The 27,348-nt window shown below is 29.9% G+C and overlaps 1 protein-coding gene across 1 annotated transcript in view; it reads right to left on the bottom strand.

Annotated features, from left to right (window-relative positions):
• Positions 1-16,832, bottom strand: part of LOC142319851 (adenylate kinase isoenzyme 1-like) — a 29,094-nt gene extending 12,262 nt beyond the window's left edge. Inside the window, exons 1-2 of the mRNA XM_075357524.1 lie at positions 16,695-16,832; positions 1,833-1,996 (exon numbers count right to left, since the gene is read on the bottom strand). Of these exons, the coding sequence (XP_075213639.1) occupies positions 1,833-1,937 (105 nt within the window). The 5' untranslated portion in view covers positions 1,938-1,996; positions 16,695-16,832. The remainder of the gene's footprint in view (positions 1-1,832; positions 1,997-16,694) is intronic.
• Between the last annotated feature and the right edge of the window lie 10,516 nt (positions 16,833-27,348).

Here is a 27,348-nt window from a genome sequence, read left to right as displayed (position 1 = left end):
ATTTAACCGAATAAATAAAATGTCAATACAGATAATATTTTTTAGTATTATTAGATAATAACTTAATGAAATCTCCGCTTAAAAACACTGTCCAATGGTGCTTAATTTAAATTTCTGTGTACACAGAAACAAATACTTAATTAATTTTTACTAATTACCTTCTCTTTCACCCTTCCAGCGTATTTTTTGACAGATCTGGCAATCAAAGAACTCTTGCTTCCCGCCACCTTCTGATCGCTACTAAAAAAACAACTAAACTTTCATATTCCTTCAACCGAATTAACTAGAAAAGGGATCGAACAAGGAACGTTCCACACATGCACGTGAATTAAAAAAAACTACCTTCCAACAGTACGCCAGGGTCGGCACTGGGGGAGCGACAGTGCTCTCCCTCCCTCGCAGCCGCGGGTGCAGCTTCCTTTGTGCGCATGCACACAACAGCCAAACACCACCCGCTGGAATTGTGAAGTGCACAGTACCACACAAAGACTTTTGTATCTTTTTCATAAACTAGGGCATGGCTACCGACATTAAGCTTAAGGATTATATATTGTACAAGTATAAAGAAAGAATTAAAGAAAATAGGACTCATTATAATAAATGTTGTCGATGATATCAAGTGGAAATAAGGGGTGCTGCAGTTCCACAGTACCTACACCCGAGCCGCCGCTGCTCAGCTCTTAACTATTTTTATTGATGCTTAATAATCCGTTTTTTCTTTTTTTGAGGAAATTATTTCTTTTTTTTAGTTTTATTAATTAATTTTGAATAAAACTAGGAATTCTATACCTAAAATCGTTAAAAAAACAATTTTTCAGTTCTTAGATCATACAGTCATATTAAATATGACTAAGAAGCTCACCGGTTGATCGTATTTTAAAAAAGTTCATTAACAAAACGACTAAAATACAGAGTTAATATTTTACTTTTTCATCGGGTTCTGGCTATAATTTGTAGTAATTCTCGTCACATTAAGAATTCGGTGCAATTTTAGTGTAATGATATTTTTTTGTTTCTTAATATTTATAGATCTTAATTACGAAAATTTGAAAAGCCGTCGTAGAAAATTTGACCCATAAGAACTAAAACTTTTTCTGAAAAATTCCAGCCAATTCGACCGATCGTCCTTAAATTATAATGTAGGTATGGAAATAAGCAAGTTAAAACAGTGAAGGCAAAGAAAAGTAAAGCATCTTAACAACCAACTATAAAGCAATGAACGATTAGTAACATATTTTTATAAAAATTAAATGAAAACAAATTAAAATTTTAAGAATTTGTATATAAAAATGTAATTTACTTGTTCAATAATTGATTTTACGAGTAAAATATTATCTTTGATTTTACTTACAGGTTACTTTACACCGTCAAATCAACTAACAATGCTTGAGTTAGCAAAACATATAATTTTAATTGGCTTACTTTTTTCCGGATTTAAATTTTCCAAAAAACATGTTTTTTTCTCCATTTTGTTCTAATCAAAAATATTTGTACTGTAAAATTTTCAGCACTTGTCTAATTTTTCTGCTTCTCTTAAAATAAAATAAGAAAATAATAATAATAATAATAATAATAATGCATTAATAACTAAAATGAAAAATTTATAATAAAATTTTAAAAAGTGTGGGCGTAAAAATGTACGAAACATCCTATCCATCTCTTCTACTGCAAGTAAACATTTTGATTCGATAGAACTAGTAGGTTAAAGTAAGCGGAAAGTTGTTTAAATGTTTTAATAATGACAGTAATTAATTATAAGTAAATTTAACAGTAGATAATTTAAATTTCAATATTTTATGATATAAATTAAACAATAAATAATTATAACTGACTGGTGGTAGATCGTCTCCGTCTTGAAGTATAGAGTTGACAAGAGCTCCACGTTCCGTTTCTAATGCACTTTCTGAAGTAGTTAAATCATTTGCAGATATCAGCATAAAATCACAGCGGCTTGCAACAGCGGAAGCTAGTTCTCGAACAGAACCTGGAGTTGCTCCTGTGTAAAATATTTTTAGATATTAAACACATTTTATATGTATAAATAGCATCCCAATATTTATATTAGTCGCGGTATCGTCCCCGCTATTTGGTTACTTGCATTTCCCGTCGCAATCAGGGGATGTTTAGCCGGTCAGGAGGAGCGAAGTGAGCCCTTCTCGACTAGCCAGGGGGCTCTACCCTCTGGATCACACTGTTTTTATTAACTCATGCTTGTGAGAATAATAATGATACATAAAAATTAAAGCCGATTCAGTTTATAAAAACTATCATTGTATTGTAATTTCTTCAGAGTAACAATTTGTTCAGTATAGGACAACTTATTGGGTTTTAGACTTCCCGTTGCGGCTTCCCTCGTGAAATACATAATGAGAGTTAAAAATATAAATTACCATCACTACATTACCAAATCTCATAAAAATTAATTCAATAGCGGTAGCGTAAAAAGAGAAAAATATAAAAAAAATTATGTATTGTTACCCCTTAAAATATTAAAATTAAAAAAACCAGGAAATCGTTTTTAAATAGTTATCTGAACAATAATTTCAAGCCCAAATCGAGTGAATATCTAGTTTAGTACGTCAGAATTAGAGAAAATTTGCAATCATTGTTCAAAAGTTTTTTACCTTTCCTCAAAAAAGATATTAAATACTCATACGAAGATTACTCACTCCGAAAATCAAGCTGATAACTTCATTTGTTACCGAGAAATTAAAGAAATAGTAAATTTGATTGTTACTCCATTATTAAAGGAACTCGGAACTTCAAAAAACTTTTCTTAGTGTAAGAAGAAGGTGTATACAAATTTGCATCAATCTTCGGTAGTTTTCGCTGGGAATTGATACACTAGCATCCACCCTTATTGTTTGATTCTTATATTTATATATATAAGTTTATGTCTTGAGTGGAGTGATTCATAATCAACTCCCAGCGAAAGCTACCAAAGATTGATGTAAATTTGTGTACACCTTCTTTTTACACTAAGAAAGGTTTTTTGAAGTTCCGAGTTTAAAGGATTATAATGGAGTAACAATGAAATTTAGTATTTCTTTAATTTCTATATATCTTTATATATATATTTCTTCCTCCTCTATGAATCACGAGACCTTGCCGTTGGTGAGGGGGCTTGAGTGCTCAGGGATACAGAGTAGCTGGATCGAAGGTGTAACCATATCGGAGAGGTATCTGTTGAGAGCCAGACTAAGGAATGATTCCTGAAAGAGGGCAGCAGCTCTTTCAGTAGTTGTTAGGGGCGTGAGTCAGGACGACTTAAACGGCCGTATCAACATCACTCAGTCCTCTGAGTACTGCGCAGCTGAAAGCAATGGAAAACTACAGCTGTTTTTTTTTTCCAAGAAAATGTGGCTCTGCATTTTCAAAAGCAATAATGGAGGCGCCTTCCTTGGTAAAATATTCCGGAGGTAAAATAGTCCCCCGTTCGGATCTCCGGGTGGGGACTACTAAGGAAGGGGTCACCAGAAAAGTAAAAAATAACATTCTACGAGTCGGAGCGTGGAATGTTAGAAGCTTAAAAAAGGTTGGTAGGCTAGAGAATTTAAAAAGGGAAATGGATAGGGTAAACGTGGATATAGTAGGAATTAGTGAGGTTCGGTGGGAAGAGGAAGGCGACTTTTGGTCGGGTGACTTTAGAGTAATTAACTCAGCGTCAAATAATGGGCAGGCAGGAGTAGGTTTCGTGATGAACAAGAAAATAGGGAGGAGAGTGGAGTATTTCAAGACGCATAGCGATAGAGTCATTGTAATAAGGATAAATTCAAAACCTAAACCGACAACGATTGTTAACGTCTATATGCCTACAAGCGCCCATGATGATGATGAGGTAGAATGTGTATACGAAGAGATTGATGAAGCAATTAAACACGTAAAAGGAGATGAAAATTTAATAATAGTTGGAGATTGGAATGCAAGCATTGGAAAAGGCAAGGAAGGAAATATAGTGGGTGAATACGGGCTGGGCAAAAGGAATGAAAGAGGGGACCGACTTATAGAGTTTTGCACGAAGTATAATTTAGTAATTGCCAACACCCAATTTAAAAATCATAATAGAAGAATGTACACTTGGAAAAAGCCAGGCGATACTGCAAGGTATCAGATAGATTATATCATGGTTAAGCAAAGATTTAGAAATCAACTCGTGGACTGCAAAACTTACCCTGGAGCAGACATTGATAGCGACCATAATTTGGTGACAATGAAATGTAGATTGGGGTTTAAAAACCTGAAGAAAAGGTGTCAGATGAATCGGTGGAATTTAGAGAAGCTTGAGGAAGAGGAGGTAAAGAAGATTTTTGAGGAGTACATCGCTAGAGGTCTGAGTAAAAAAGATAAGATAGAAAATGTAGAAGAAGAATGGGAGAATGTTAAAAAGGAAATTCTTAAATCAGCAGAAGCGAACTTAGGCGGAATAAAGAGAACTGGTAGAAAACCTTGGGTTTCAGACGATATATTGCAGCTGATGGATGAACGTAGAAAATATAAGAATGCTAGTGATGAAGAAAGTAAAAGGAACTATCGGCAATTAAGAAATGCTATAAACAGGAAGTGCAAACTGGCGAAAGAAGAGTGGATTAAAGAAAAGTGTTCAGAAGTGGAAAGAGAAATGAACATTGGTAAAATAGACGGAGCATACAGGAAAGTTAAGGAAAATTTTGGGGTACATAAATTAAAATCTAATAATGTGTTAAACAAAGATGGTACACCTATATATAATACGAAAGGTAAAGTCGATAGATGGGTGGAATATATTGAAGAGTTATACGGAGGAAATGAATTAGAAAATGGTTTTATAGAGGAAGAAGAGGAAGTTGAGGAGGATGAAATGGGAGAAACAATACTGAGATCTGAATTTAAGAGAGCATTAAAAGATTTAAATGGCAGAAAGGCTCCTGGAATAGACGGAATACCTGTAGAATTACTGCGCAGTGCAGGGGAGGAGGCGATTGATAGATTATACAAACTGGTGTGTAATATTTATGAAAAAGGGGAATTTCCGTCAGACTTCAAAAAAAGTGTTATAGTAATGATACCAAAGAAATCAGGGGCAGATAAATGTGAAGAATACAGAACAATTAGTTTAACTAGTCATGCATCAAAAATCTTAACTAGAATTCTATACAGAAGAATTGAGAGGAGAGTGGAGGAAGTGTTAGGAGAAGACCAATTTGGTTTCAGGAAAAGTATAGGGACAAGGGAAGCAATTTTAGGCCTCAGATTAATAGTAGAAGGAAGATTAAAGAAAAACAAACCAACATACTTGGCGTTTATAGACCTAGAAAAGGCATTCGATAACGTAGACTGGAATAAAATGTTCAGCATTTAAAAAAAATTAGGGTTCAAATACAGAGATAGAAGAACAATTGCTAACATGTACAGGAACCAAACAGCAACAGTAGCAATTGAAGAACATAAGAAAGAAGCCATAATAAGAAAGGGAGTCCGACAAGGATGTTCTCTATCTCCGTTACTTTTTAATCTTTACATGGAACTAGCAGTTAATGATGTTAAAGAACAATTTAGATTCGGAGTAACAGTACAAGGTGAAAAGATAAAGATGCTACGATTTGCTGATGATATAGTAATTCTAGCCGAGAATAAAAAGTATTTAGAAGAAACAATGAACGGCATAGATGAAGTCCTACGCAAGAACTATCGCATGAAAATAAACAAGAACAAAACAAAAGTAATGAAATGTAGTAGAAATAACAAAGATGGACCACTGAATGTGAAAATAGGAGGAGAAAAGATTATGGAGGTAGAAGAATTTTGTTATTTGGGAAGTAGAATTACTAAAGATGGACGAAGCAGGAGCGATATAAAATGCCGAATAGCACAAGCTAAACGAGCCTTCAGTAAGAAATATAAGTTGTTTACATCAAAAATTAATTTAAATGTCAGGAAAAGATTTTTGAAAGTGTATGTTTGGAGTGTCGCTTTATATGGAAGTGAAACTTGGACAATCGGAGTATCTGAGAAGAAAAGGTTAGAAGCTTTTGAAATGTGGTGCTATAGGAGAATGTTAAAAATCAGATGGGTGGATAAAGTGACAAATGAGGAGGTATTGCGGCAAATAGATGAAGAAAGAAGCATTTGGAAAAATATAGTTAAAAGAAGAGACAGACTTATAGGCCACATACTAAGGCATCCTGGAATAGTCGCTTTAATTTTGGAAGGACAGGTAGAAGGGAAAAATTGTGTAGGCAGGCCACGTTTGGAATATGTAAAACAAATTGTTAGGGATGTAGGATGTAGAGGGTATACTGAAATGAAACGACTAGCACTAGATAGGGAATCTTGGAGAGCTGCATCAAACCAGTCAAATGACTGAAGACAAAAAAAAAAAAAAATATATTTCTTGTGTGCGTGTGTATGTCACTGAACGCCTCCTAAACGGCTGGACCGATTTTGATGAAATTTTTTGTGTGTGTTCAAGGGGATTCGAGAATAGTTTAGATTCACAATTTGGTCCACTGGAAAATGTTTTTTTAATTAATTTTTTATTTATAAGTAGTTGATGATTTTGAGATGTTTTACATTGGATCCGGCAGACTGCGCTACCATCGCAGTATCGAATATTCAATAATATTCTATTTTAATTTTGGTTTGTCCCGACAGTTGGTGCTGCGATCAAATTGAGAAAAATATTTCGTAATTTTGTGTTATTATTGTGTTACAAAAAATCGTGAGAAAACCGTTTTTTAATAAATAAGAGGCTAATAAATCAGATGGAAATGTAAACAAAGGAAAACCAATCAGATCAATGCAAGATGGCCGCTGTCAAACACAACGATCAATCACAAAGAGCCCGTATGGCCATTGCCAATGTAAACAAAATCACAACTGATTAAGTAACAAGTACACAGCACTGCGATCGCGTTTAGAATTGTGCGCGTAATGAGAAATATTATATTATATTATTATTTATTGAAATAACGTTTTAATGTGTAATTAAAAAATATACATTGTGCAAATTTGTAAGGTACAGTATTGAAGTGAAAATGTTTTTTTAATTTATTTATGTGTTGTTGATCTTGGGATGGTTAAGGTTCACAATTAGGTCCGGTAGGCAGCGTGTGGGTCCGGTTGGCAGAGCTGCGATCGCGTTTTAGAAGTTTTTTTTTTTTTATTTTTGGTTTATCAGTCAAGCCCGGTAGTTGGTGCTGCGATCGGATTCTAGGAATTTTTTTTATTTTGTTGCTTTTTCAGTTATCAGTTATCAGTTTCATGTTATTTTTTTATCAGTTACTTGCGTCGTAGCTTAGTGTTGTTCTTACATTAAAATTCGTATTTTTAACGGACTACGTGTTTAGAGAATAGTTTGAATTAAATCCGATAGGTAGTGCTGTTCTGACAATTGGATTTAATTACATTCTGAATTTTATAAAGTTAAAGGTGAAATTTGATAAGGTTCCGTAATGTTTTGTAAGTTTCTTAATGTTCACTATTAATTGTAATGATTTTGCAGCCACAACACTTTTCGTTAAAAAATTATTTTTCACCAAATACTGTGATTAGAGAGTGGTGTGAATTAAATCCGATAGGTAGTGCTGTTGTTTTGCCATTTGGATTTATTTACATTCTGACTTTATAAAGTGAAAGGTTAAATTTTGTTAAATTGCTAATCAGTTTTTTAAGGTTTTATGAAACTTTCAATTGTTGTCATTTAATCTGTATGTATACTCAGATCTAGCAATAGCGAAGCATTGCCGAGTCTGCTAGAATTGCGCGCTTATTGAGAATATTATATTATATTATTATTTATTGTAATAACGTTTTAAAGTTTAATTAAAAAATGTACGTTGTGCAAATTTGTAAGGTGCAGTATTGAAGTGAGTATTTTCATGGTTTTTCATGAATTTTAATGATGTATACACGTGCATTCAATAACAATCAACTTAACCTACAAATTTAAATTGTCAGTTCTCATTTGATTCTATGCAACTTATGAATTATTGAACGGCTCTTTGAAAATAAAAATTTAAGTTTGTAAAATAAATTATAACATTTATAAAATTAAAATATAAGTTACTTATAATATAGTTTAAAGTATATTTAAAAAATTAAATTTATAATGTTTTAGCTGATTCATTTTATAAAACGTTTCCTAAAATTATTTTTAATTTACAATTATCTAAAATTTGGTAAAATAGATGTTAAAATAAAGAATGAGAAAAATGATAAAAATTTCTACTAAAATTTTAACTACGTTGATTTTTTACAGTGCTTTAATTTTTTTATTAATTGATTAATTAAGCTGTTACAGGGTTATGAAACATCAAAATTATTAAATAAAAAAAAAATATGTAGGAGGTACTTTTTTATAATGATATTAAGTGAAAATTAGTAGTAATGTGGATGAAAATTTATTAATTACACTAATTATTAATTTTACGACGTTTCGAGTTTTTAATTCAATTTTCATCGGACATCTCAATATTTAGTGAAAATAAATATTAACCATACTACTCATAATTAATCAATAAACCCATTACAATAATACAACAATCACAAACTGATAATATCATACTAATAGTCATTTTAATGAAATTTAGAACACATTCCTGCTAATTTTAACTTAATTAAATTACTTATATTTATGTGTGTGCATTTATTACAGAATAATGCCGCGTCAGGACAACGTCTGTCGGGTCCGCTGGTATATATATATACTAGCATCCACCCATCGCGGCTACATGGTTACTTGCGTTTCTCTCGCTGTCAGCGGATATTTAGTCGTTCACGACTCGCTTCGCTAACCCTCCCCAATCATTTCCCAGAGGGCTCTGCCCCTTGGACCCCGCTGTGTTCATTAAACTCATGATTTTGAGAATAATAATGATAAATAAAAATTACAGCCTATTCAATTTATAAAAAATATCAGTGTATTATAATCTCTTCAGAGCAACAGTTTGGTTAGAACAGGACCCAAAACTTTGAGTGATCTGAAAAATGAGGGTTTCAAAATAGTCGGACTCTATCTTAAAAATATCAGTTGTAACTGGTTACTCATACGTACTTTTTACTGGTAAAAATGTATTTTGCTCGGTTGTGAGCGTTACCCAACAAACACCACTAGGAGGTAACCGTGTTTCGTTTCTAATTTTAATAAATTTTTTAATTATTTTTATTTTAAGTTTTTTAGTCAAGTAACCGGAGGAAGGTGCAGCCAGTCGGGTCACACATACAGTAACAGCAGCTGTACTGGTCGCACCTCTTAAAATATCGAAATTCAAAAAACCCAAAAATGGTTTTATAAATATTTATTTGAATAGCATTTGCAAATCGAGTGAATATCTCGTTTAATGTAATCGGAAATGAGGAAAATTGGCAATCATTTAAAATTTTTTACCTTTCTTCACCTTTTTCAAGGACGAATTTTGAAAAATCTAGAAATCGGTTTTTAGATATTCACATTAAATTAGACACACAAAAATAAAGTTAATATCTTTGTTTGTTAAAGAGAAATTTAAAAAAAATTGTCGGGTTTCAAAAAATTCAAAATCCATTTAAACTTTAAACTCGGAATTTAAAAAAATCTTGAGATTTGATTTAGATATTCACATGACGATTACACATACCGAAAATCAAACTTATATCATAATTTTTTATCGAGAAATTAAAAAAAATAACAATTTTTATTTTGACTCCATTTTAACCTATTAAACTCGAAATTTTAATAAACCCTTTCTTAGTGTGCACTTACAACGTAAGAAGAACTTGTATAGAAATTTCACCAGTCTAGCTTCACTAGTTTTTGCTGGGCGTTAATGAATCAGCCAGTCAGAACAAACTGCTTTTTAGATACAGATATACGAGAATAACTCGCCTTTTTTTTATTATGTATTAGTTTACGTTTAAATTCACTATTTATCGGTTTCTTTTAATGATTGAGATCAAGGATGTGCTAAATACCAGTTAAATTAAATTCAATTTTGCTACATGATTATAAATAAATTATTTTTCAAATTAAATGATGGTAACAATTTTCAGCTTGTACTACTTTTTTAACGGCATGAATGCTGCTTGATGATATCCTGTCATACTGTAACAATTAAATTATGTTGGTGTGAAGCAAAGAATATGATTTAAAAAAAATGAATTTTTTACATTTCATATACAAGATATACCATTTTATTCAATATTTATAAGATATTAAGAAATATTTTCGGGTACGCGAATGGTTTATTATCATCAATCCAATTCTAAGAAATTAAAATAGTTCTCAATAACTACAGTTGTGAAGATGTGTAAAATATAACTGGAATAAACTTATGAGGTGATTAATTAATAGATATTTGATTGAGTGTTTTATAAAAATCAGTGTTATTTATCTCACTCGCCTATCGAAAATTTCATTTATTGCATCGAAATTGCCTTTAAAAAATATTCGGTATGAGGTTTTGCTTTTATAAAAATCGATAATGCAGAGTTATAATGGCCAGTCTTTGTGTCCGTGTTAAAACTTTATCGTGTATACTTATGTTGAGATTATGACACACATACACACATTCTCTTCCTTAGTAGGAAGAGGAAAAGAGAGAAAGAGACTTGCAGGAGAGGTTAATGACTTGGTTGGCTGCAACTATTTTATTTACCTACCGATATAAGTAAATTTTCGTACGGTCACCAAAACAAGTCAAACTATGTACCTCATAAAAACCACCTTTTTGTTACATACAAAAACGTTTTGTAAAGTTTCAAAATAAAACTCCATTTATATGGTAAATAAAATAACCATGGCCAGACATTAAACGGTAAACGGTTACGTAGAAGATTTTAAATTTTATTATAATAACACAAATAAGTACAGATATTCTGTTCAGGTATAAAATATTGACCGGCTTATTCTTAAATTATTGAGCAAGGTTTAATACAATGAATGATACATGTCATGTATATTTCATCCTACCAATCTATTGATTACTTTTTGAACGGAATAGGACAGAGGTCATTTTTTTTCAACCGAGTCAATAAAAATAATATAAATAATAAAAAAAAGGAAGATAAGTTGACTATCGAATAAATACAGTATGTTGTTAGGGATATAATTTTAGTATTATGATTAATCGTAAGTTTTAAAAAACAAATTCACTTAAACGTTTCTGAAATTAGTTAATAATGAAGTTGATAAAACCGGACATTATTTTAATATTGTTGACACACGTGAGGTTAGTAAAAATTATCAAATCTTTTTTCCTTCATAAACAATTTTATTAACCTTTTTGAATGAATATTTTATTTTCATATGCACATTTCTCTAGAGGCCTTGCACATGATTTCTAAACCTAAGAAGTAACGCATGTTTATCACATAAAGTGCATCTAATCAAATACATACAATGGCAAAATAAAAAGTTCAAAAAATCATTTTTAAACTTGTAATTTAATAATTATAAATAACTATAAGAAAACTTCTTTGTTAAAGTAGTTTAAAACCATTTTAAACTACATTGTTTTGTTACCTAGTTTGCATATGTGAATGAAGATAATCGATGTTAAATGAAATTAGATAAAAATCGGTGTATCATAAGAGAAACTTAGTGTCCTTATGGATAAATAACAAAATTTTTAACGGTAACTAGGAAATAAAGAAAAATTATGGAAATTATATATTTCAGAGAATAACGGCTTCTGTGTACATTATCTTTTGTTTCGATATTAGTGATCTTTATCACTTACTGAAAAGAGGCCATTTAAAAATTGCGTGATGCCCTGCGGGAAGAGAGGTAGTGACAATGTATCACGCTTTATCTAGCGTGGTGTTGAGGGTTAGTATATCACGTAATATTTATGAAAATTTTCCAAGAAATATTATTATTCTACACGTAACTATTTTACATGAATTTTTTTTTTCACAGAAAACTATGAAGAATGATTTACGCTTATATATATATATATATATAAAACGCAATATACTTTATATGAATGAAAAACTTTGGATATTATTAAAATACATTCTCAGTAAATTGCTTTACTTCATGCCATAAAATTATCCCTTTAATTATTATAATTATAAATATTCATTCTGTTTATGTATAGATACGGTCTCGGCATTTCATGTGGAATTCCAAGTTTGAATCCTGGTCAGTAATGGCATCTTTTCAAACGCTACCAATTTCCACCGGGCTAATGACCATAGCTATTGATCGCCACTCACAAAAAAAATATTTTTTTAAGGAAATAGCTATATTTTATTTGAATTTTTAAAAATTATTTTATTAGTTCATAATCGTAATAACCTTGTCAAAATAATATTTTTTTCTTCTTTTTTTAGAAAAATAATGATGATTCTCATAGAGTTTTACTTCCTTGTACGAAGTAAAGGAAGTACTGTGGTCGCAAAATATTTCGGTTTTAATATTTCAACGGAATATCTATTTTGAGCATCCTTGAATCCATTTAGCACTATTGTAACATCTAGTTGTGCATCTCTCTTTTTGATTGCAATCGAAATTAAAATTTTAATTAATGAAATATTTGAATCTTAAAGAGAAGGCACATCGGTTCGAATCAGACTTAATATCCGTTTGTTTTTTTTAACTTTAATTTTTTTAAATTTAAATGTATGATTTAATAATTATTAACTCGTGATTGTAAAAAGAAGTTCAAGAAATAATTCAATTCATTGATAATAAAAAAAAAAAAAAAGTTATTAGTGAAATAAAATTGGAAGTAAAATAAAATTAAAATAATAGATTTGGTAAAACATCTGATTATTTAATATTAATTAAATAATTAATATAATTAATTAATTAATTAATTAATATAATTATATTATATTTTAGAATCATTTAGTATTATTTGTGCATTTTTTAGAAAATTATTTTAAAAATTGTATATTTATTTTAAAAAAAATCATTTTATTTAATTATTTGACAGAAAAATAAAATACATTTTTGAATTGTATTCAGTTTAAAGTGATTGTTAAAAATTTTTTTTTCACTTGTTCGTAGTATGCACAAGACTTCTCGTGTATATTTCAGATTTCGGGTGTATCGTAGAAATAAAAGTTAATAATAATTAAACTATTCCGTTTAGTGAACTCATGTATGTTTAGAGTAATGAAGGGACTTTTACTCTAACCCAATATTTCAGGTAAATTGTTGAATTAATAATAATATAAATATTTGATGATAATAAAAACTAATATTTTAGCAGTTATGTAATTGTCCACTTTTATTAAAGAAGTGGAGAATCGTATCTCACTTTCAAATGAAATAAGTTTAAATGAAGTGCAGCAAAAATGTATATATGTAATTTAATAGTCGTACAAGGAAGTGATGTGGTGTCCAAATCAGATTTTTTTAGAGTATAATAAAAATTTAGTAATATAGAAATTACATCGATTTAAATTTTTTTCATAGAGGACATCTACATTATCACGCAATTTTAGGGGGAGGGATGGTGTCCTGAAAAAATCGTTGTATATATTAAGAAAGTTCGAAAAGGTTAAAAAATTGTGAATATCAAAATTTGTGAATAGTCATTAGAACAATATCTATTACGATTGAATCTCTCCATAGAATTCCATCTAGAAGGTAACAAACAGTTCATTTTTCTATATTTTCCAATTGAGCGAGTTTAAAAGAATGGCGTTATAACAAAAAATATTCAAATCAGAAGTAAACAATAATAATTAGCTTGAACTTATATTAAACTAACAGATAATTTCGATGTTTTACTTGATAGAATTAATAACAACAAAAACATAAAAGTCTCATTTTGTTAATCAGTAGTATTATCATTGCATGTAAAAGCAGTGCAAAACAATACATTTTATCTATACTATTTTATAAAGAGGAAGAGGTTTTTTTTTGTTTGGGATAAACAAAAAACTATCCCATCTACCGCCATTAAATTTTTACCCAAGTTTCTTGGCATAACTGAGAAGGTTTTTGGATATATTTCATCTGTAAAGAAAATATATGTAGTAATGGAGGTTTGCTGGTTGAAGCAAAAACTTTAATGAATTGAATTAATGAACTGTGAACAGGGTTTGAATTAGATGATTCGAAACAATTAAATGCATAATATTACATAATAATAGAATTAAATTTACATTAAATAAAGTAACCTATATCTTTACTTTATATAATCTAATATCTATCTTTGTATAATCTAATCTTTATACATAACATATATAAAGAGGAAGAGGGTTTCTGTTTGTTCCGGATAAACAAAAAAACTACCCGATATTTGGCAACTAAATTTTTACTCATGTTTCTTGGCATAACTGTGAATGCTTCTGAATACATTTCATCTCGAAAAATCTCTATATTTGCCGATTGAAACACAAACTTCAATTTATGAATTGTGAACTGTTAGTGTCTATCACTGTGTGAACTGGGTTTGAACTAATTGATTATGAACACCTAAAAATCAATTTCTAAATTTTTTGAATTTCATTACTATTTTCAAAGGTTAAGGATTAAGGGTTTTTGAATTTTTTTTGAAACTGTTATTTTTTTAATTTCTCGGTAACAAATGAAGAAATCAATTTGATTTTTGGTTAGTGTAATCTACATGTCAATAAACCAATATCTAGATTTTTTTAATTTGACCTTGAAAGGTGATGAAGAAAGGTAAAAGCATTTTTGAACAATGATTATAAATTTTCAGAATCCCAACTATAGTAAACGAGATATTCAGCAGATTTGGGCTTGCAAATACTCTTCAGTTAAAAATTTTAAAATCATTTTCGGTTTTTTTTAATTCCGATTTTTTTAAGGGGTCGAAGGTATACGGCGCTGTTGCTCAACTATCATAGCCACTGACACCGTTACTGTTTTTAATATTACTATTGAAAAACGATGTCATATTTTACTGCAGCAGTTGTTGCATTATCATTACACACCCGAAATGAATACCATATCGGCAAATTCCTCTGTTGTGAATAAGTACTACATTACTTCAATTGCAAATCGATCTCAATCTAAAATTCACAGAAAACCTTCGCCAGCGACAGCATAGTTCACAGTACCCGATAAATTTAATATACTTTACATAATGATTTAAACACTAATACAGTATTGCGCATTGTTGATAAACTTATTTTATTTTCAACTTTGAAATAATAATTTTTCAAATAATTTATTTATTTCTGTCATTATTAAAAATCTATTATCTAAGTAATTTTGATTCTTTTATTTTTATTTTACAATTGTTGCGTAATTTCCAATTATTTTAAATTTTTTAACAGTAAATTTTGTTTTTAAAAACTTTTCAGATCATCAAAAAAGTATTTGGTTTCTGCTTACATTAAATAAGTACTTTTCTGATAAATGTAGTAATGTTCTGTTTCTAAATAAAATTCGAATTTTTCTAACGTTTCTCTGTATTATTCAACTTATACTACTTTGTTCATAATTAAATTCTCTAAAGGTTTTGTTTAAAAGTTTTAGTTGTTTATTACCCATTTAACAAAGTTACTATACGTCTTAAAAAAAAATAAACAGTTTTTTTATTCCAATTTATTGGTTTTCACTCCAGATTTCTCAAAACGTACTGGAGATACGTTTCTAGGACCTATGGTCTTCGATTTTTCAGGTCAAAAACCAAAATAATTCGTCAATTCTGCCACTTAATTAACGTCTTAAAAATTTTAGTACAACCTCATTTCACCGGGGTAGCTGAAATACGAACGAAATCTTTCTTCGTTAACTCGCAAACGAAGCATTTTAGGATATATGTTTATATGAAATTTTTCCATTATTTTCAAATAAGTAGAATAGGTTATGAAAGTCCCGGGAGAACTTCGTGATACACTATAATAAAAAAAAAATTTGTTTTAATAAAATTGTAAAATTGTATTTATATATAAATGTATTTTAAGTGAATGGTATTTTCGTACCCTTCATACCTTAAAACGCAAAGAAAATTTAATTTCTGTTTTTGTGAGTCCATAGGAATTAATAAGTAAATTACAACATTCATACTTCTATAAAATATGTCACTGTATAAAGATCGAACAATCCGATCGCTAGGATGAACTGAATAATTAATTCCAGGTCACTATTATTGCAGTATAACTAATCAAAACGGGTGATACTATTTTTACAAAGTACTAAGATCAATAATATGACCTAGTTCTCCGTTATCTGATGCATAATACATTTCTTCGTGGTGAGTAAATCATATTCCTAGATTAAAACAAAAATATCTTTATATATTCTTAAGATAAGTGAGAATAGTCCTTTAAAAATCATTTTTTACTTACTTTTCTAATATTTTCATCTTTAATTACTTGCTTTTACTTTTTTCGTGTTTTCCTCCGGGAATCACCGTCGGGTACTGCTTTAGAGGATGATATGTACGAGTGTAAGTGAAGTGCAGTATTGAACAGTCTCACGTCGATCATTTCTGAGATGTGTGGTTAATTGAAACGCAGCCGCCAAAGAACACCGGTATCCACGTTCTAGTACTCAAATCCGTATGAAAGTATACTTGGTCAAGGAGTCAAGTATCAGTACGAGCTTGTGACGTTACGAGCAGGCTGGGTATTACTACTCGGCCTGAAAATAACAACTCCGCGTATCGATTCGAAGTATTACTTATTATCATGTTGTACGCGGTAATAACTATCATATTTACATTTACTAATTATAAACAATGCGTAATTAATTCTTTTATAACTTTTATTTGCACTAAATTATTAATTTTTAATAATAAACAAAAGCTTACTTGAATTTTATTCATGCATCTAATTCAAACTTCTAGCAAGTTCACCATCCTCGCTAAATGAATCACTATGACTGTTACTTTCACTCTCAGGGTCTGCACGTATAACGATATAACGTTCTGTCATTTCATCAATCAGAGGTTCCAGTTTTTCACACTCTTTTCCAATATTTTTTACTTTTTCACAATAGGGTTTCCAGTTATCTTCATTCATGGAATTAATTTTCTCCGTAATTAATTTTTCAACATTTGTGAAAGAAAATGCTGTGTTATGACTTGCCACATGTCTTTTTACGACTGACCATACCATCTCGATCGGATTCAAATCAGGATGGTACGGTGGGAGTCTAAGAACGCGATGCCTATGTTTTTTCAAAAGTTCATCGAAGTGTTATTTTTGTACTTTAGTTTTATGTAACTTTACTAATTCATATAACTTTGATTTCAGCATTTTTGAACTATACGGAATATGAGTTTTCTCCAGTCAATCGGTCATATCTTTTCTTCTGGGGTTACAATTTTTTTTTATCAATACTTGTATTGTGATAAGGGACGTTATCAACAACTACTACTGACACTGGTGGAAGAGTTGGAATCAATTTTTCACGCGCCCATTTCATGAAATTGTCTGTATTCATGTTGTCATGGTAGTCGCCACTTTTCGAACTTGTTTTTCCAAGTTAGTAATGCGTTCGGAATAAAACCGATTCCTCCTCCAGCACGAATTACTACTAAACGGTCACTTTTATCAATCGCACATGAAGTCCTTCAACAATACCATCAGACCACGACTTTGTTGAACAATGCGAACTTAAAACATACGTTTCATCCAAATAAACAATTGTAGCATTGCTTTGTCTGTACTTAGACACTAGCTGCAAATATTCAATTCTCTTCCACCTGATACCGGATTTCTCAACTAAAAGTTTTCTGTTATTTTACGTTTTACACCATTTGAAACCTAACTCTTTCAAAATAACAGCTAAAATTGATTCACTGCTTTTAAAATTAATAGGTGACTGAAGTTCTTGCCTTAATTTTTTTAAAGTAGGTAATTCATTCTTCTTTGATTCTTTGAATGAAACTTATTAACTGTTCTTTTAAGTACACCTAAATCAAAACTGTCCAGTCCACTGACAGGTTTCGAACGTCGTTTATACTTTTTCGGAGTACTGAAAGAACACGATTGGGGTGTTGATTGAAGAATCATGTCTTTTTTTCTCTTCTGAGTTTTTGAACCTGTGTTCTTGATATCCCACAAGTAGCAGCAGTTCTTTTTTCGCAATTTTTAATGGCAATTATATATTTTTCGTCAGTAAATTTACCTACTTTAGAGCTTCTTTTTTCATAAAATCATAAACATTATTGGTAATGTCACTTGTTTGACTCCTAAGTTTTTTTTTCTTAACTGTGGATTTAAATGCTCCCATAACAAACCGCATTAATAACACACGAAAAGAAATAATATAAAAAATAATATATTACCAAAAATTTGGTAATATATTACCAAAAATTTGCGAAAAACAATGAGTAATTATAAAATAATATGACCGCACAAAAATACTATCCGAATACCTTCACTGAACACGATATAAACTGGACTAACGTGTATTTCTTTATACACCCATTGTGTACTACGAATGACGGATCTAAATATAATCGTGACGAAAGACATAATTTCTAAATGCACGTATACATTTTTATAGACCCGTACATACTAGCAATCAGAGCATTATTCATTGGTTAAGAAATTATTATTGTTTACAAAATTGAGTCATTAAGCATTTTTATACATGTAATCAACTCAAGTGGAAAGAATTGAACACACAACAACATAAATTTATTGTTGTTATACGGGCGCCCGTATTGTTTGTAAGTCGAAAAATGAAATAAAAATAATAATTACGCGCAAAAATAATGTTTTAGAAAAAAATAATATAATGAGATGTCAGCACGTGATTTCACAAGCTCGTAGATTCGCTGGGGCAGTTATAACTGTCTTTACTAGGATTTGAACGTTGGAACTCTCGACTTCGAAATCAGCTGATGCGTTCACCACTAGACCAACCCGGTGGGTACATGTTTTTATTAAACTTACTTTTAGTTAATTACTTACTTTTTTAATATCTTTTTTCTTTTAATAATTAAATTTAACCTTAAAATAATAATCTATTTAAAAGTTATCTTTTATCAGTAAATAAATCAAAGTGAAATAATTAAAATAAAAGTAATAAATAATTAAAACAAATGCAGTTAAAAATAAACTAATTCTTTTTTTTAGTTTTATTCGGTATTAAACAGAAATGTTATTATCAATAACAAAAAAAAAAAAATTAATAAGAATTCTGCAGTAAATTAATTAAAAGAGTTTTTAATACAACGGTAAGGTTCTCTAACGGTTCTGCAGTCTTTATCTACACCTAACCTTGCAAACTTCTGTCAATCCATTGTGATCCTAGCTTAGCCGATTGTAACACAACATTCACCAACCCACTTTTGTAACTCACATACTCATCAGCAGTAATAAATCTGAAGTACGCAAAATTTTTATATAGACCGAAAAGCTATCTAAATCTAATTAATTAGCTTTTAAACTACTTATCTGTGTACTTAAGATTTAAAAAAAATATATCTTTTCAGACAACAATACTTGCCAAGATAAACAGTTTTGCCTTTATTTAATCCAATTTTATTTTTGTTTTTTATAGGGTTAAGTGGAGTCCAATTAGCTTTTGAAATAACTACTTATCGTAATTTGTGTTATTTATAACGAGTCTGCAATGAAGAATAAGACAACCATTGATAAAAATGTAGATTCTTCGAACATTAATGTTAAAATTCAAGTAAGATCTTGATCGTTTCTTTCAATAAAAGTTTATCTTAATTGAATAATTATTGAATTTAAGCAAAAATGTTTACAGTTATTCATTTTGGTGATAAGAAAAAAAGTATTTTATTAACTTTACAAGGAAATAAATTTTGGATCAAATTAAAAACACGGCTAAGAATTATTGGATGCTTTTTTATATTAGATAATTTTACATAATCTGCTTAAAAGTTTACTTAAAAAATAATCCTAATTAATACTATGTATTAATTTAGAAACAATTTGTCGGAACCGCAAATGGGAGGCGGTAGGGAGGGATATTTCTGCTACAAATGCAAGAGTAAAACTTTTCTATTTTCTTGGAAGAAAACAGAAAAATAATGTAAATTATTTCAAGGTAGTTGATATATCCTTGTGTTGATTGTTTTAATTATGGATGTAGATTGTTATTCACGTTAAAATGATTAATACTGGTTTTTATTTAGAAATATCAACACATTAAATATACAGCATTTAACTAGCGACATTATGCGACATAATAGTCAGTATAGTAGATAATAGATAGTGAGTCAATATTATATTATAACTTTATAACCTTTCAACCTTTCGCATTATCAAATTAAATTTTTGTTTATTGCTCATTTAATATTTTAAACGTTAGAAACTCAATGAATAATTAATAATAAAGATAAGAATTTCGCTTTTAAAGATGACTAAAATTTTCAAACAAAAAGGTATTGTTGTTTTATTCATTTATTGATTAACTCATTAAAAGAATAAATTAATTATTCTGTTAGATTAAAAAAAAATGTGATCACATCACATATTGTTTTATATGAAATAAAATCTTGCTGCAAAATTAATCTAAAAAAGAGGTTGAAATGAATATCTTATGATGATACAAAAATCTATCGGAAGGGCTTTATTAATCATTCCTCTTATCCTCATCTGAAGCAATACGTTACGGTAGACCCGGAGGTTAAAAGAAATAAAAGTCTAATATATGTAACCGCTTTAACCGCCTAACATTTTCGCCGTTGTCCAATGGATTATCAGCTAGATAGTTTACGTGGGCATTATATTTTATCTTATTCTTGGTTTCTAATCGACTGACTTCTTCCCGAACTTTTGTTAACCCTAAGTACTCGTGGATTTCGGTGTTCTAAATGAACTATGCGCCTGGATTATGCATCTCGCAATTTTATTCTTGAAGCGTTGAATAGTCTCAATATTATTAGTACTTGCCTTATCCCAAAGTTGGAATTTCGTATGTCGAAATCGGTTACAGAATCACTTTGTACAGTAGTAGCTTGTCAGTTACGGACAGTTGCAATTTCCTGTCTATCAACTAGTATAGTTTCTTAAATGTAATATAGTTGTTTTTTTAGCGTCCTATCACAGTGGGCTATTCCCTCCTTTGTAATACTAATTGTGCCAACACTACTTATAGAGAAATATTATGTGAATTTAAGTGTTAACGCTTCTAAAATTTGAAAGTAATAAATAACGAAAAGAGAAAAAAAATTGTCGAGACAAAATTGTCCTGCTTCTGTATAATAGTAAAGTAGGATAATTTTGTCTCAGCAATTTTTTTCATTATTAAAAACGAAATCAGTTTGTAGCCGTGGCTTATGAATAGAAAGAAGTGTGATAATATTTTGCAAACACGAGGTTTTTACCGAGAAGGGAAGTAACGAAGCCAATTCAGATATCGATAATAGTGACGAAGAACATTGCCCACCCCTAATATTTATTTTACATATAATTTTGTCTATTAATTGTTAAAAAAAAAAAAACACTTACCGAGCACCCATATATGAATCAGTTTTTTTGTTCGTATAGGAGAAGTATCATACTTTTTTCTAAGTTTACAAAGTTCATCCTGGAAAAACATAATAAGAATAAAATGTGACGGTAAATATGAATGACAAACATATTGCGTCGGATTATGATTATTAAAATTTTATGTAAAAATTCATTAATAGTATTAAAGAATAATGTCAAACTGAAAATTTTTCATAGAAACGTTTTTCCAACATAGGAGTGCATTACATTCTCCACAAAACTGGGGCCCCACCAAGCGCATTCCTACTTGACCGAAAGGCAATGAAACCGAAAGGTCTTCAGTAGACTGATTGAAGGGGAATCTCGTTGGGATAACGCAAAAATTTTGTTAATCTTTCAAGGAATAAATAATCTAAATAATGTACCGATCTAATGATCGAAAAAGGATCGGAACGCAATTCCAAACTCCATTTATTTTTAAAAAAATTATATAAAATATAAACCGCAGTAAGAGGAAACACCTGTCAAATAAATAGAAAGATCCAGCAGCCAAGACCAGGTGTTCAGGCTCTGCAGTAAATAGTGGGATAAATCATTCCCTGGCATACTTGACTTCCGATCCTAGATTTCAAGAAAATGGATGTGATTGATATATTTGAGGGCAGTCAGTTTTGGGGTAAATAATGTAATAAATTCATCCAATGCTCTGTGAGGGAATTATGTGGAATACAAGGTAACGTTTTTAAGTTAACATACTTCTTCCACGAACAGATGTTGGGTGCTATGAAAGAAATGTGTCTAACACTTAAGACTAATGACAAAGAAATTCAGTGTTGCGCTTGTAATATACCCGCATTCAGTATCCACTATATTCTACTTTAGCCTTTTATTTTGTAAAACAAATTTAACAAAGTAGAATATACATTGCTCAATTTTATTTTCAGAAATACCAAATCAAGATTAACTTAATTACGTGATATAATAATAAAGAATTGCGAAAATTATTATTAAAAAAAATTAAATTTTAGATAGCTGTATTGGTAACTGTTAGATAGATATATTGTTTTAGAAATACGAAGTGTGATTGGAAAGTTTTAAGATAAGTTTTAAGATAGGTGATTACTGCTCAACAGGAGGTGGTAGGTTTTCCCGCGGATGAGAAAGGGGACGCTTGTTTTTTGTTTAAAACGATCTGAAAAGATGATACTGATATCTTTGTTCAGTAGAGAGTGAAGTGTTATCCTGGTAGTGAAGATATGTTTTCGGTTCACGGCGGATTATTTATTTCGCACACTGGATGAAAAACGGAAAAACTAGTTCGGGTCAAATTTTGTTTGAAAACCGGGAAATCAGCTTTGGAGACTTATAAATTATTAAAAAAATAAGTCGGCGAACATTCCACCGGAGACATTGTGAAAGTTCGCGATTTAGTGCGGTCTGTCCGTAAACTTACAATTATGAAGATATCTGTTGAACTGAATTTAAATTTCTATGCGGTTCAGTAATTTTAAATGAAGATTTGAACATGTGTCGAGTGCCCAAGAAATTCATTTTGAAATTGTCAGAACAGCAGAAGCAACACCGATTTGAAATATCCCGAAAACTGATTAATCGGGCCGAAACTGACCCAAATTTGTTAAATAGGGTCATTACAGGCGACGAATCATGTGTTTATAGGTATGACCTAGAAGCAAAGACGTATTCTTCACAGCGGAAGGTCCAAGTTTCGTTCGATCGAATGTCTTCACATTCGATCGAATTGAAGACATTGAAGAAACCGTATAATTGAAGAAAACCACCAACGTGGTGGTTTTCTTCAATTATACGGTTATCGTGCGTCACGAATTTGCCTCTTGGGGACAGACAAGTCAACCAGGAATACTATAAAAGTGTTCTTCAGCGTTTTCGCGAAAATGTGCGAAAGAAAATGCCTGCTCTCTGATTAGACAAGAACCGGCTCATCGTGTGTTCACGATCGTGGAATTTTTGTTCAAATTCCTGTGCTTCCTCAACCTTTAATTTTGGCCCTGCCGACTTCTACCTGTTTCCTAAGTAGAAATTAACACTGAAAGGGAACCGATTTGAGTCAGTTGAAGACATCCGGGCAAATACGGAGAGGGTACTTAACAACCTTAAGAATAGACATTTTCAGGAATGCTTCCAAAAATGGAAACACCGTTGGAGTCTATATGTTTAGTCAAAATGGAGATCCATCGCTTTGAAGGAGATCTATCACAATTGTCTGTAAGTATTGCCATTTTGAAATTACATGCCCTGTCTTAAAATTTTTTAATCACACCTTATATAAATCAACTGGACCAAAACAATTTAATCTTATAATCTGCTTTGATGAAGGATTTAAAAATTATTTGTAGGCTATTTTAACAACTTTAAAAATTTTCTTTATACTTTTAGTTTACATCTGCTGAGTAATACGGAAAAAAGCATGTCAGTCTATAAAATTCATTAGAAAAAAAACAATTAAGATTATTTCATTTGATAGATATATGTTGTAGTATATAATAATTAAATTAAGTCTACTTATGCGGAGTTAAATATTAAAAATAATTAAATTATCTTTAATTTTTAACTATAATTAATAACAGCCTTTGAATTGATTAAATTTAGAATGGTTCTTGGAATATAATTATAAAATTAAAAAGAAAACGTATTGTTAATAATTGTTAGTAAGATCACAAATTTTATCGCGCGCACGTTAGCCAAAATAATAAACATATATTATTTTATCCATTAGTTGTTTATCATTCGTGTGTTTTTGTGAGTAAAAGAGGTAAAATGTCAAATCCCAGTACCTTTGGCTTAATTTATACCTTTCATCAGCGTTTACTTTCTTGACCTTTTATTCGAATACGGTAACACTGGGAAGGACACAGTCAGCCTTAATTTCTGCTACTTCATACTATGAAAAATAAGAAATCAACTTAATATATATATATATATATATATATATATATATATATATAGCATCTCGGCCTTTCAACAGGAGGTCCTGGGTTCGAATCCCAGGTTTTAGCTTAACTTAATATATATATATATTTATACTTATTACAATGTATTTACTTTTAAAATGGAAGCGCAATATTTCCTAGGTTGAAAAACAATTCTACTTATTTAGACTTAATAATATTCGACAACTTATAGATAAAAGGATACTAACTGCAATCAATAAGTAAATACTATTTAATTGTAGTCGTACCAATGACTTTACTAGTATTAACTGACTTTACTAGTAAGTTATATGTAAGCAGTTTGCAAATGCGAGTGTGTATGTGTGCATACAAAGGACTCGCGCATGCGAGTCCTTGCAAACTTATGTATGAGTACATATATGTAGTATATATTATATAGGTGGAATAAACATACTAACTGTGATTTATTAGTATTACAATTGTTGTTTATTTATGATTGATTTGGTGGAAAAACCTAGTTATAGGTTAGTTGTTGAATATTCTCTGCATTCAGAAAACAGGAACATACGCACACAAACACGCATTTTACATCAATGAGCTAAGGAAGTACGGATTATAGTTCTACATATGATGACCTCGTTTTATATGTGACTACTACCTTTAATGTCATTCTATCTCTAATATATTCTATCATATATATATATATATATTTAAGTTCTCAACTTTTACCTTAAATAGTTTATTAATTATAAAAATAAATATTCTTGTATTATAATTTTATATAAAACTGCCAGTTTCTTCATGGTTCACACCATGAAGAAAGTTATAGAAAATTAAATTTAAACAACCTTTACTTCAAATGGATACAAAAACAATTCTAAGACTTTTCAACGGAAAAAGTTAGTGTTTCAACTTATATATTCGTTAAATTAATATAATTTACTGTTTCAGAGGATTTAAACTTTATTTCATTTATGTTCCTTCCATAAAATCCAATAATCTGATAAAAATTTAAGTAGAAAGAAAAACTTTAATTTGCTTAATGAGAAAGTAATCTTAACACTTTAATTAAGAAAACAACATCATTCTTTTGTTACTTTTTAATTAGCTATTTTGAAAAATAAAGATATATCCTGCAAAAACCCCTTGAAAAACTTTTTGTTCTTAAAAAATAATGATAAAACAAAAATATTTCCGTTTTATTTTAATATTTTTTTAATAGTATTTTATACATAATAAAGTAAATAACTCCGATTTCATTTACTGAAAAATAACTAACAATATCTCTAAAAAAAATAAATTAGAATGAAAATATGTTAAATTTAAAAGAATCGGTTGCTTTTACATAATTTATATTTTATTTTTACACGACTGCCCAAAAAGGAGTGTAATGTATTTAGGGTGTACGTTTGTATAATTATGTATTATTAATCATCATCATTAATTATGTATTATATATATAACTTTTTTTTTTAGCTGTAATTAAAAATAAATACATACGCGAGAAACTCTCAAGGGTTCTTTCGATTGTAATGAACCACAGAACATTATTTTATCAACATCTCAAATTCAAAGATAACCAAGATTCATTCAAAATTTACTGCTTAAACGTAAACTATACATGTATAAGATATGTTTTGGTTTGTTTATTGTAGGATATTTTTATTCCATTTCTGAATTTACGAAGTCCGTAGTTATTTTCAAGCATGTACGTGAAAGTCCTGGTTGGGGTTTGTAAACGTTCCTATGTTTTTTATGTTTTCCAAGGAATTTTCCAAGGAATCTTTAAATTGATCTTAACATAACAATAATTTTTCCTTTATAAAAAAAGAATGTTAATTTTCTCTTCAACTATTAAACATAACATTTTAATGCATGTCCAAGGTTTCCGCTTATATACATAAATGACATTGAAAATATTTAAAACAAAACTCATCTTCTACAGAGTTATATATAAAAATGTTTTATCATATAACAGAATTTACTGTTTTCTGAATATTAAAAACCTTTTGGAGTTAATTGTTATGCATTTTTTCGTTCCTGTAACATACAAGTAGATATTATTCTGTTGCGCTGAAAAAAAGTAACAAAAATTAAAAAGTTACCGTATTGAATTTGAATTTTGTATTTAAATTAAGGTGTAAAGAAAGAAAAGTTTTAAATAATCTATTACTTATAACGTTCTGCATCTAGCACTTTAAACGGATAAAAAATAATTTGTTTAACTAGAGCCCGTCAACATCTCAGAACACCTTTCATGAAATCTGTTCGGCTGTGATACAAAAACAAACACCCGTTTGAAAGATCGAAAAACTTAATTTCATACTTACATATTTTGGGTATAATTTTGATCTATTGCATCCCATGATGATGACGACGACGATGTCAGTAAGGTGCCTGTATCACTACTGTATGATGACCGCAGTTACTTCCGGTAAACAACATGTAGGTGACGGCGAAACACATCAGATTTTCTCGCCGGTCATCCGTTTGTCTGCATCTATATTCCTAACCAGAGACAAATTATCGTGTATCGGGAAATTACAATTTATTGTAAGAGTGTTATTTCTTACAACACCTTTTTTATCTTGGTGAATTTAATGTATTTTTACTTGTGGTATTTTTGTCATTTTAAATTTTCTGGAAATCGGTCATATTTTCCATATTCATTCCATTCATATATATATATATATATATATATATATATATATATATATACAATATTATGAATCACTAAAATAAAAATTAAATTATTTATTAATTAAATATTTTAATGTACCTTCATTGACTATTATTATAATAATACATAACAAATCTTTAATTTCTTTATACCTTGTAACTACTCAAAATTATTTCGACAATAGTTCTAATTATAAGGAATAACTTTAATGTTTGTTGAATAAACCCATTTGGCGGTTCATAAATATTAATGCTTATTAATTTTCACGAGAGGGAAAATGTTCAGTTTAACAACTTATATAAAACGTATACGTTGAAAAAATATCTTATTTATTAGAAGAATTACAAGTATTTTTCTAATGGCTTAACATGAATATATTCAGGTTATTTTGAAAGAGAAAAAGATCCTCGTCTTATCTAAATGGTTCATGTAAGA

Source organism: Lycorma delicatula, chromosome 2 (assembly GCF_047948215.1).
Source record: "Lycorma delicatula isolate Av1 chromosome 2, ASM4794821v1, whole genome shotgun sequence".
Taxonomy (NCBI): Eukaryota; Metazoa; Arthropoda; class Insecta; order Hemiptera; family Fulgoridae; genus Lycorma; species Lycorma delicatula.
Note: the sequence above shows the minus strand (reverse complement) of the source record. Positions and strands in the feature narration are given on the sequence as shown.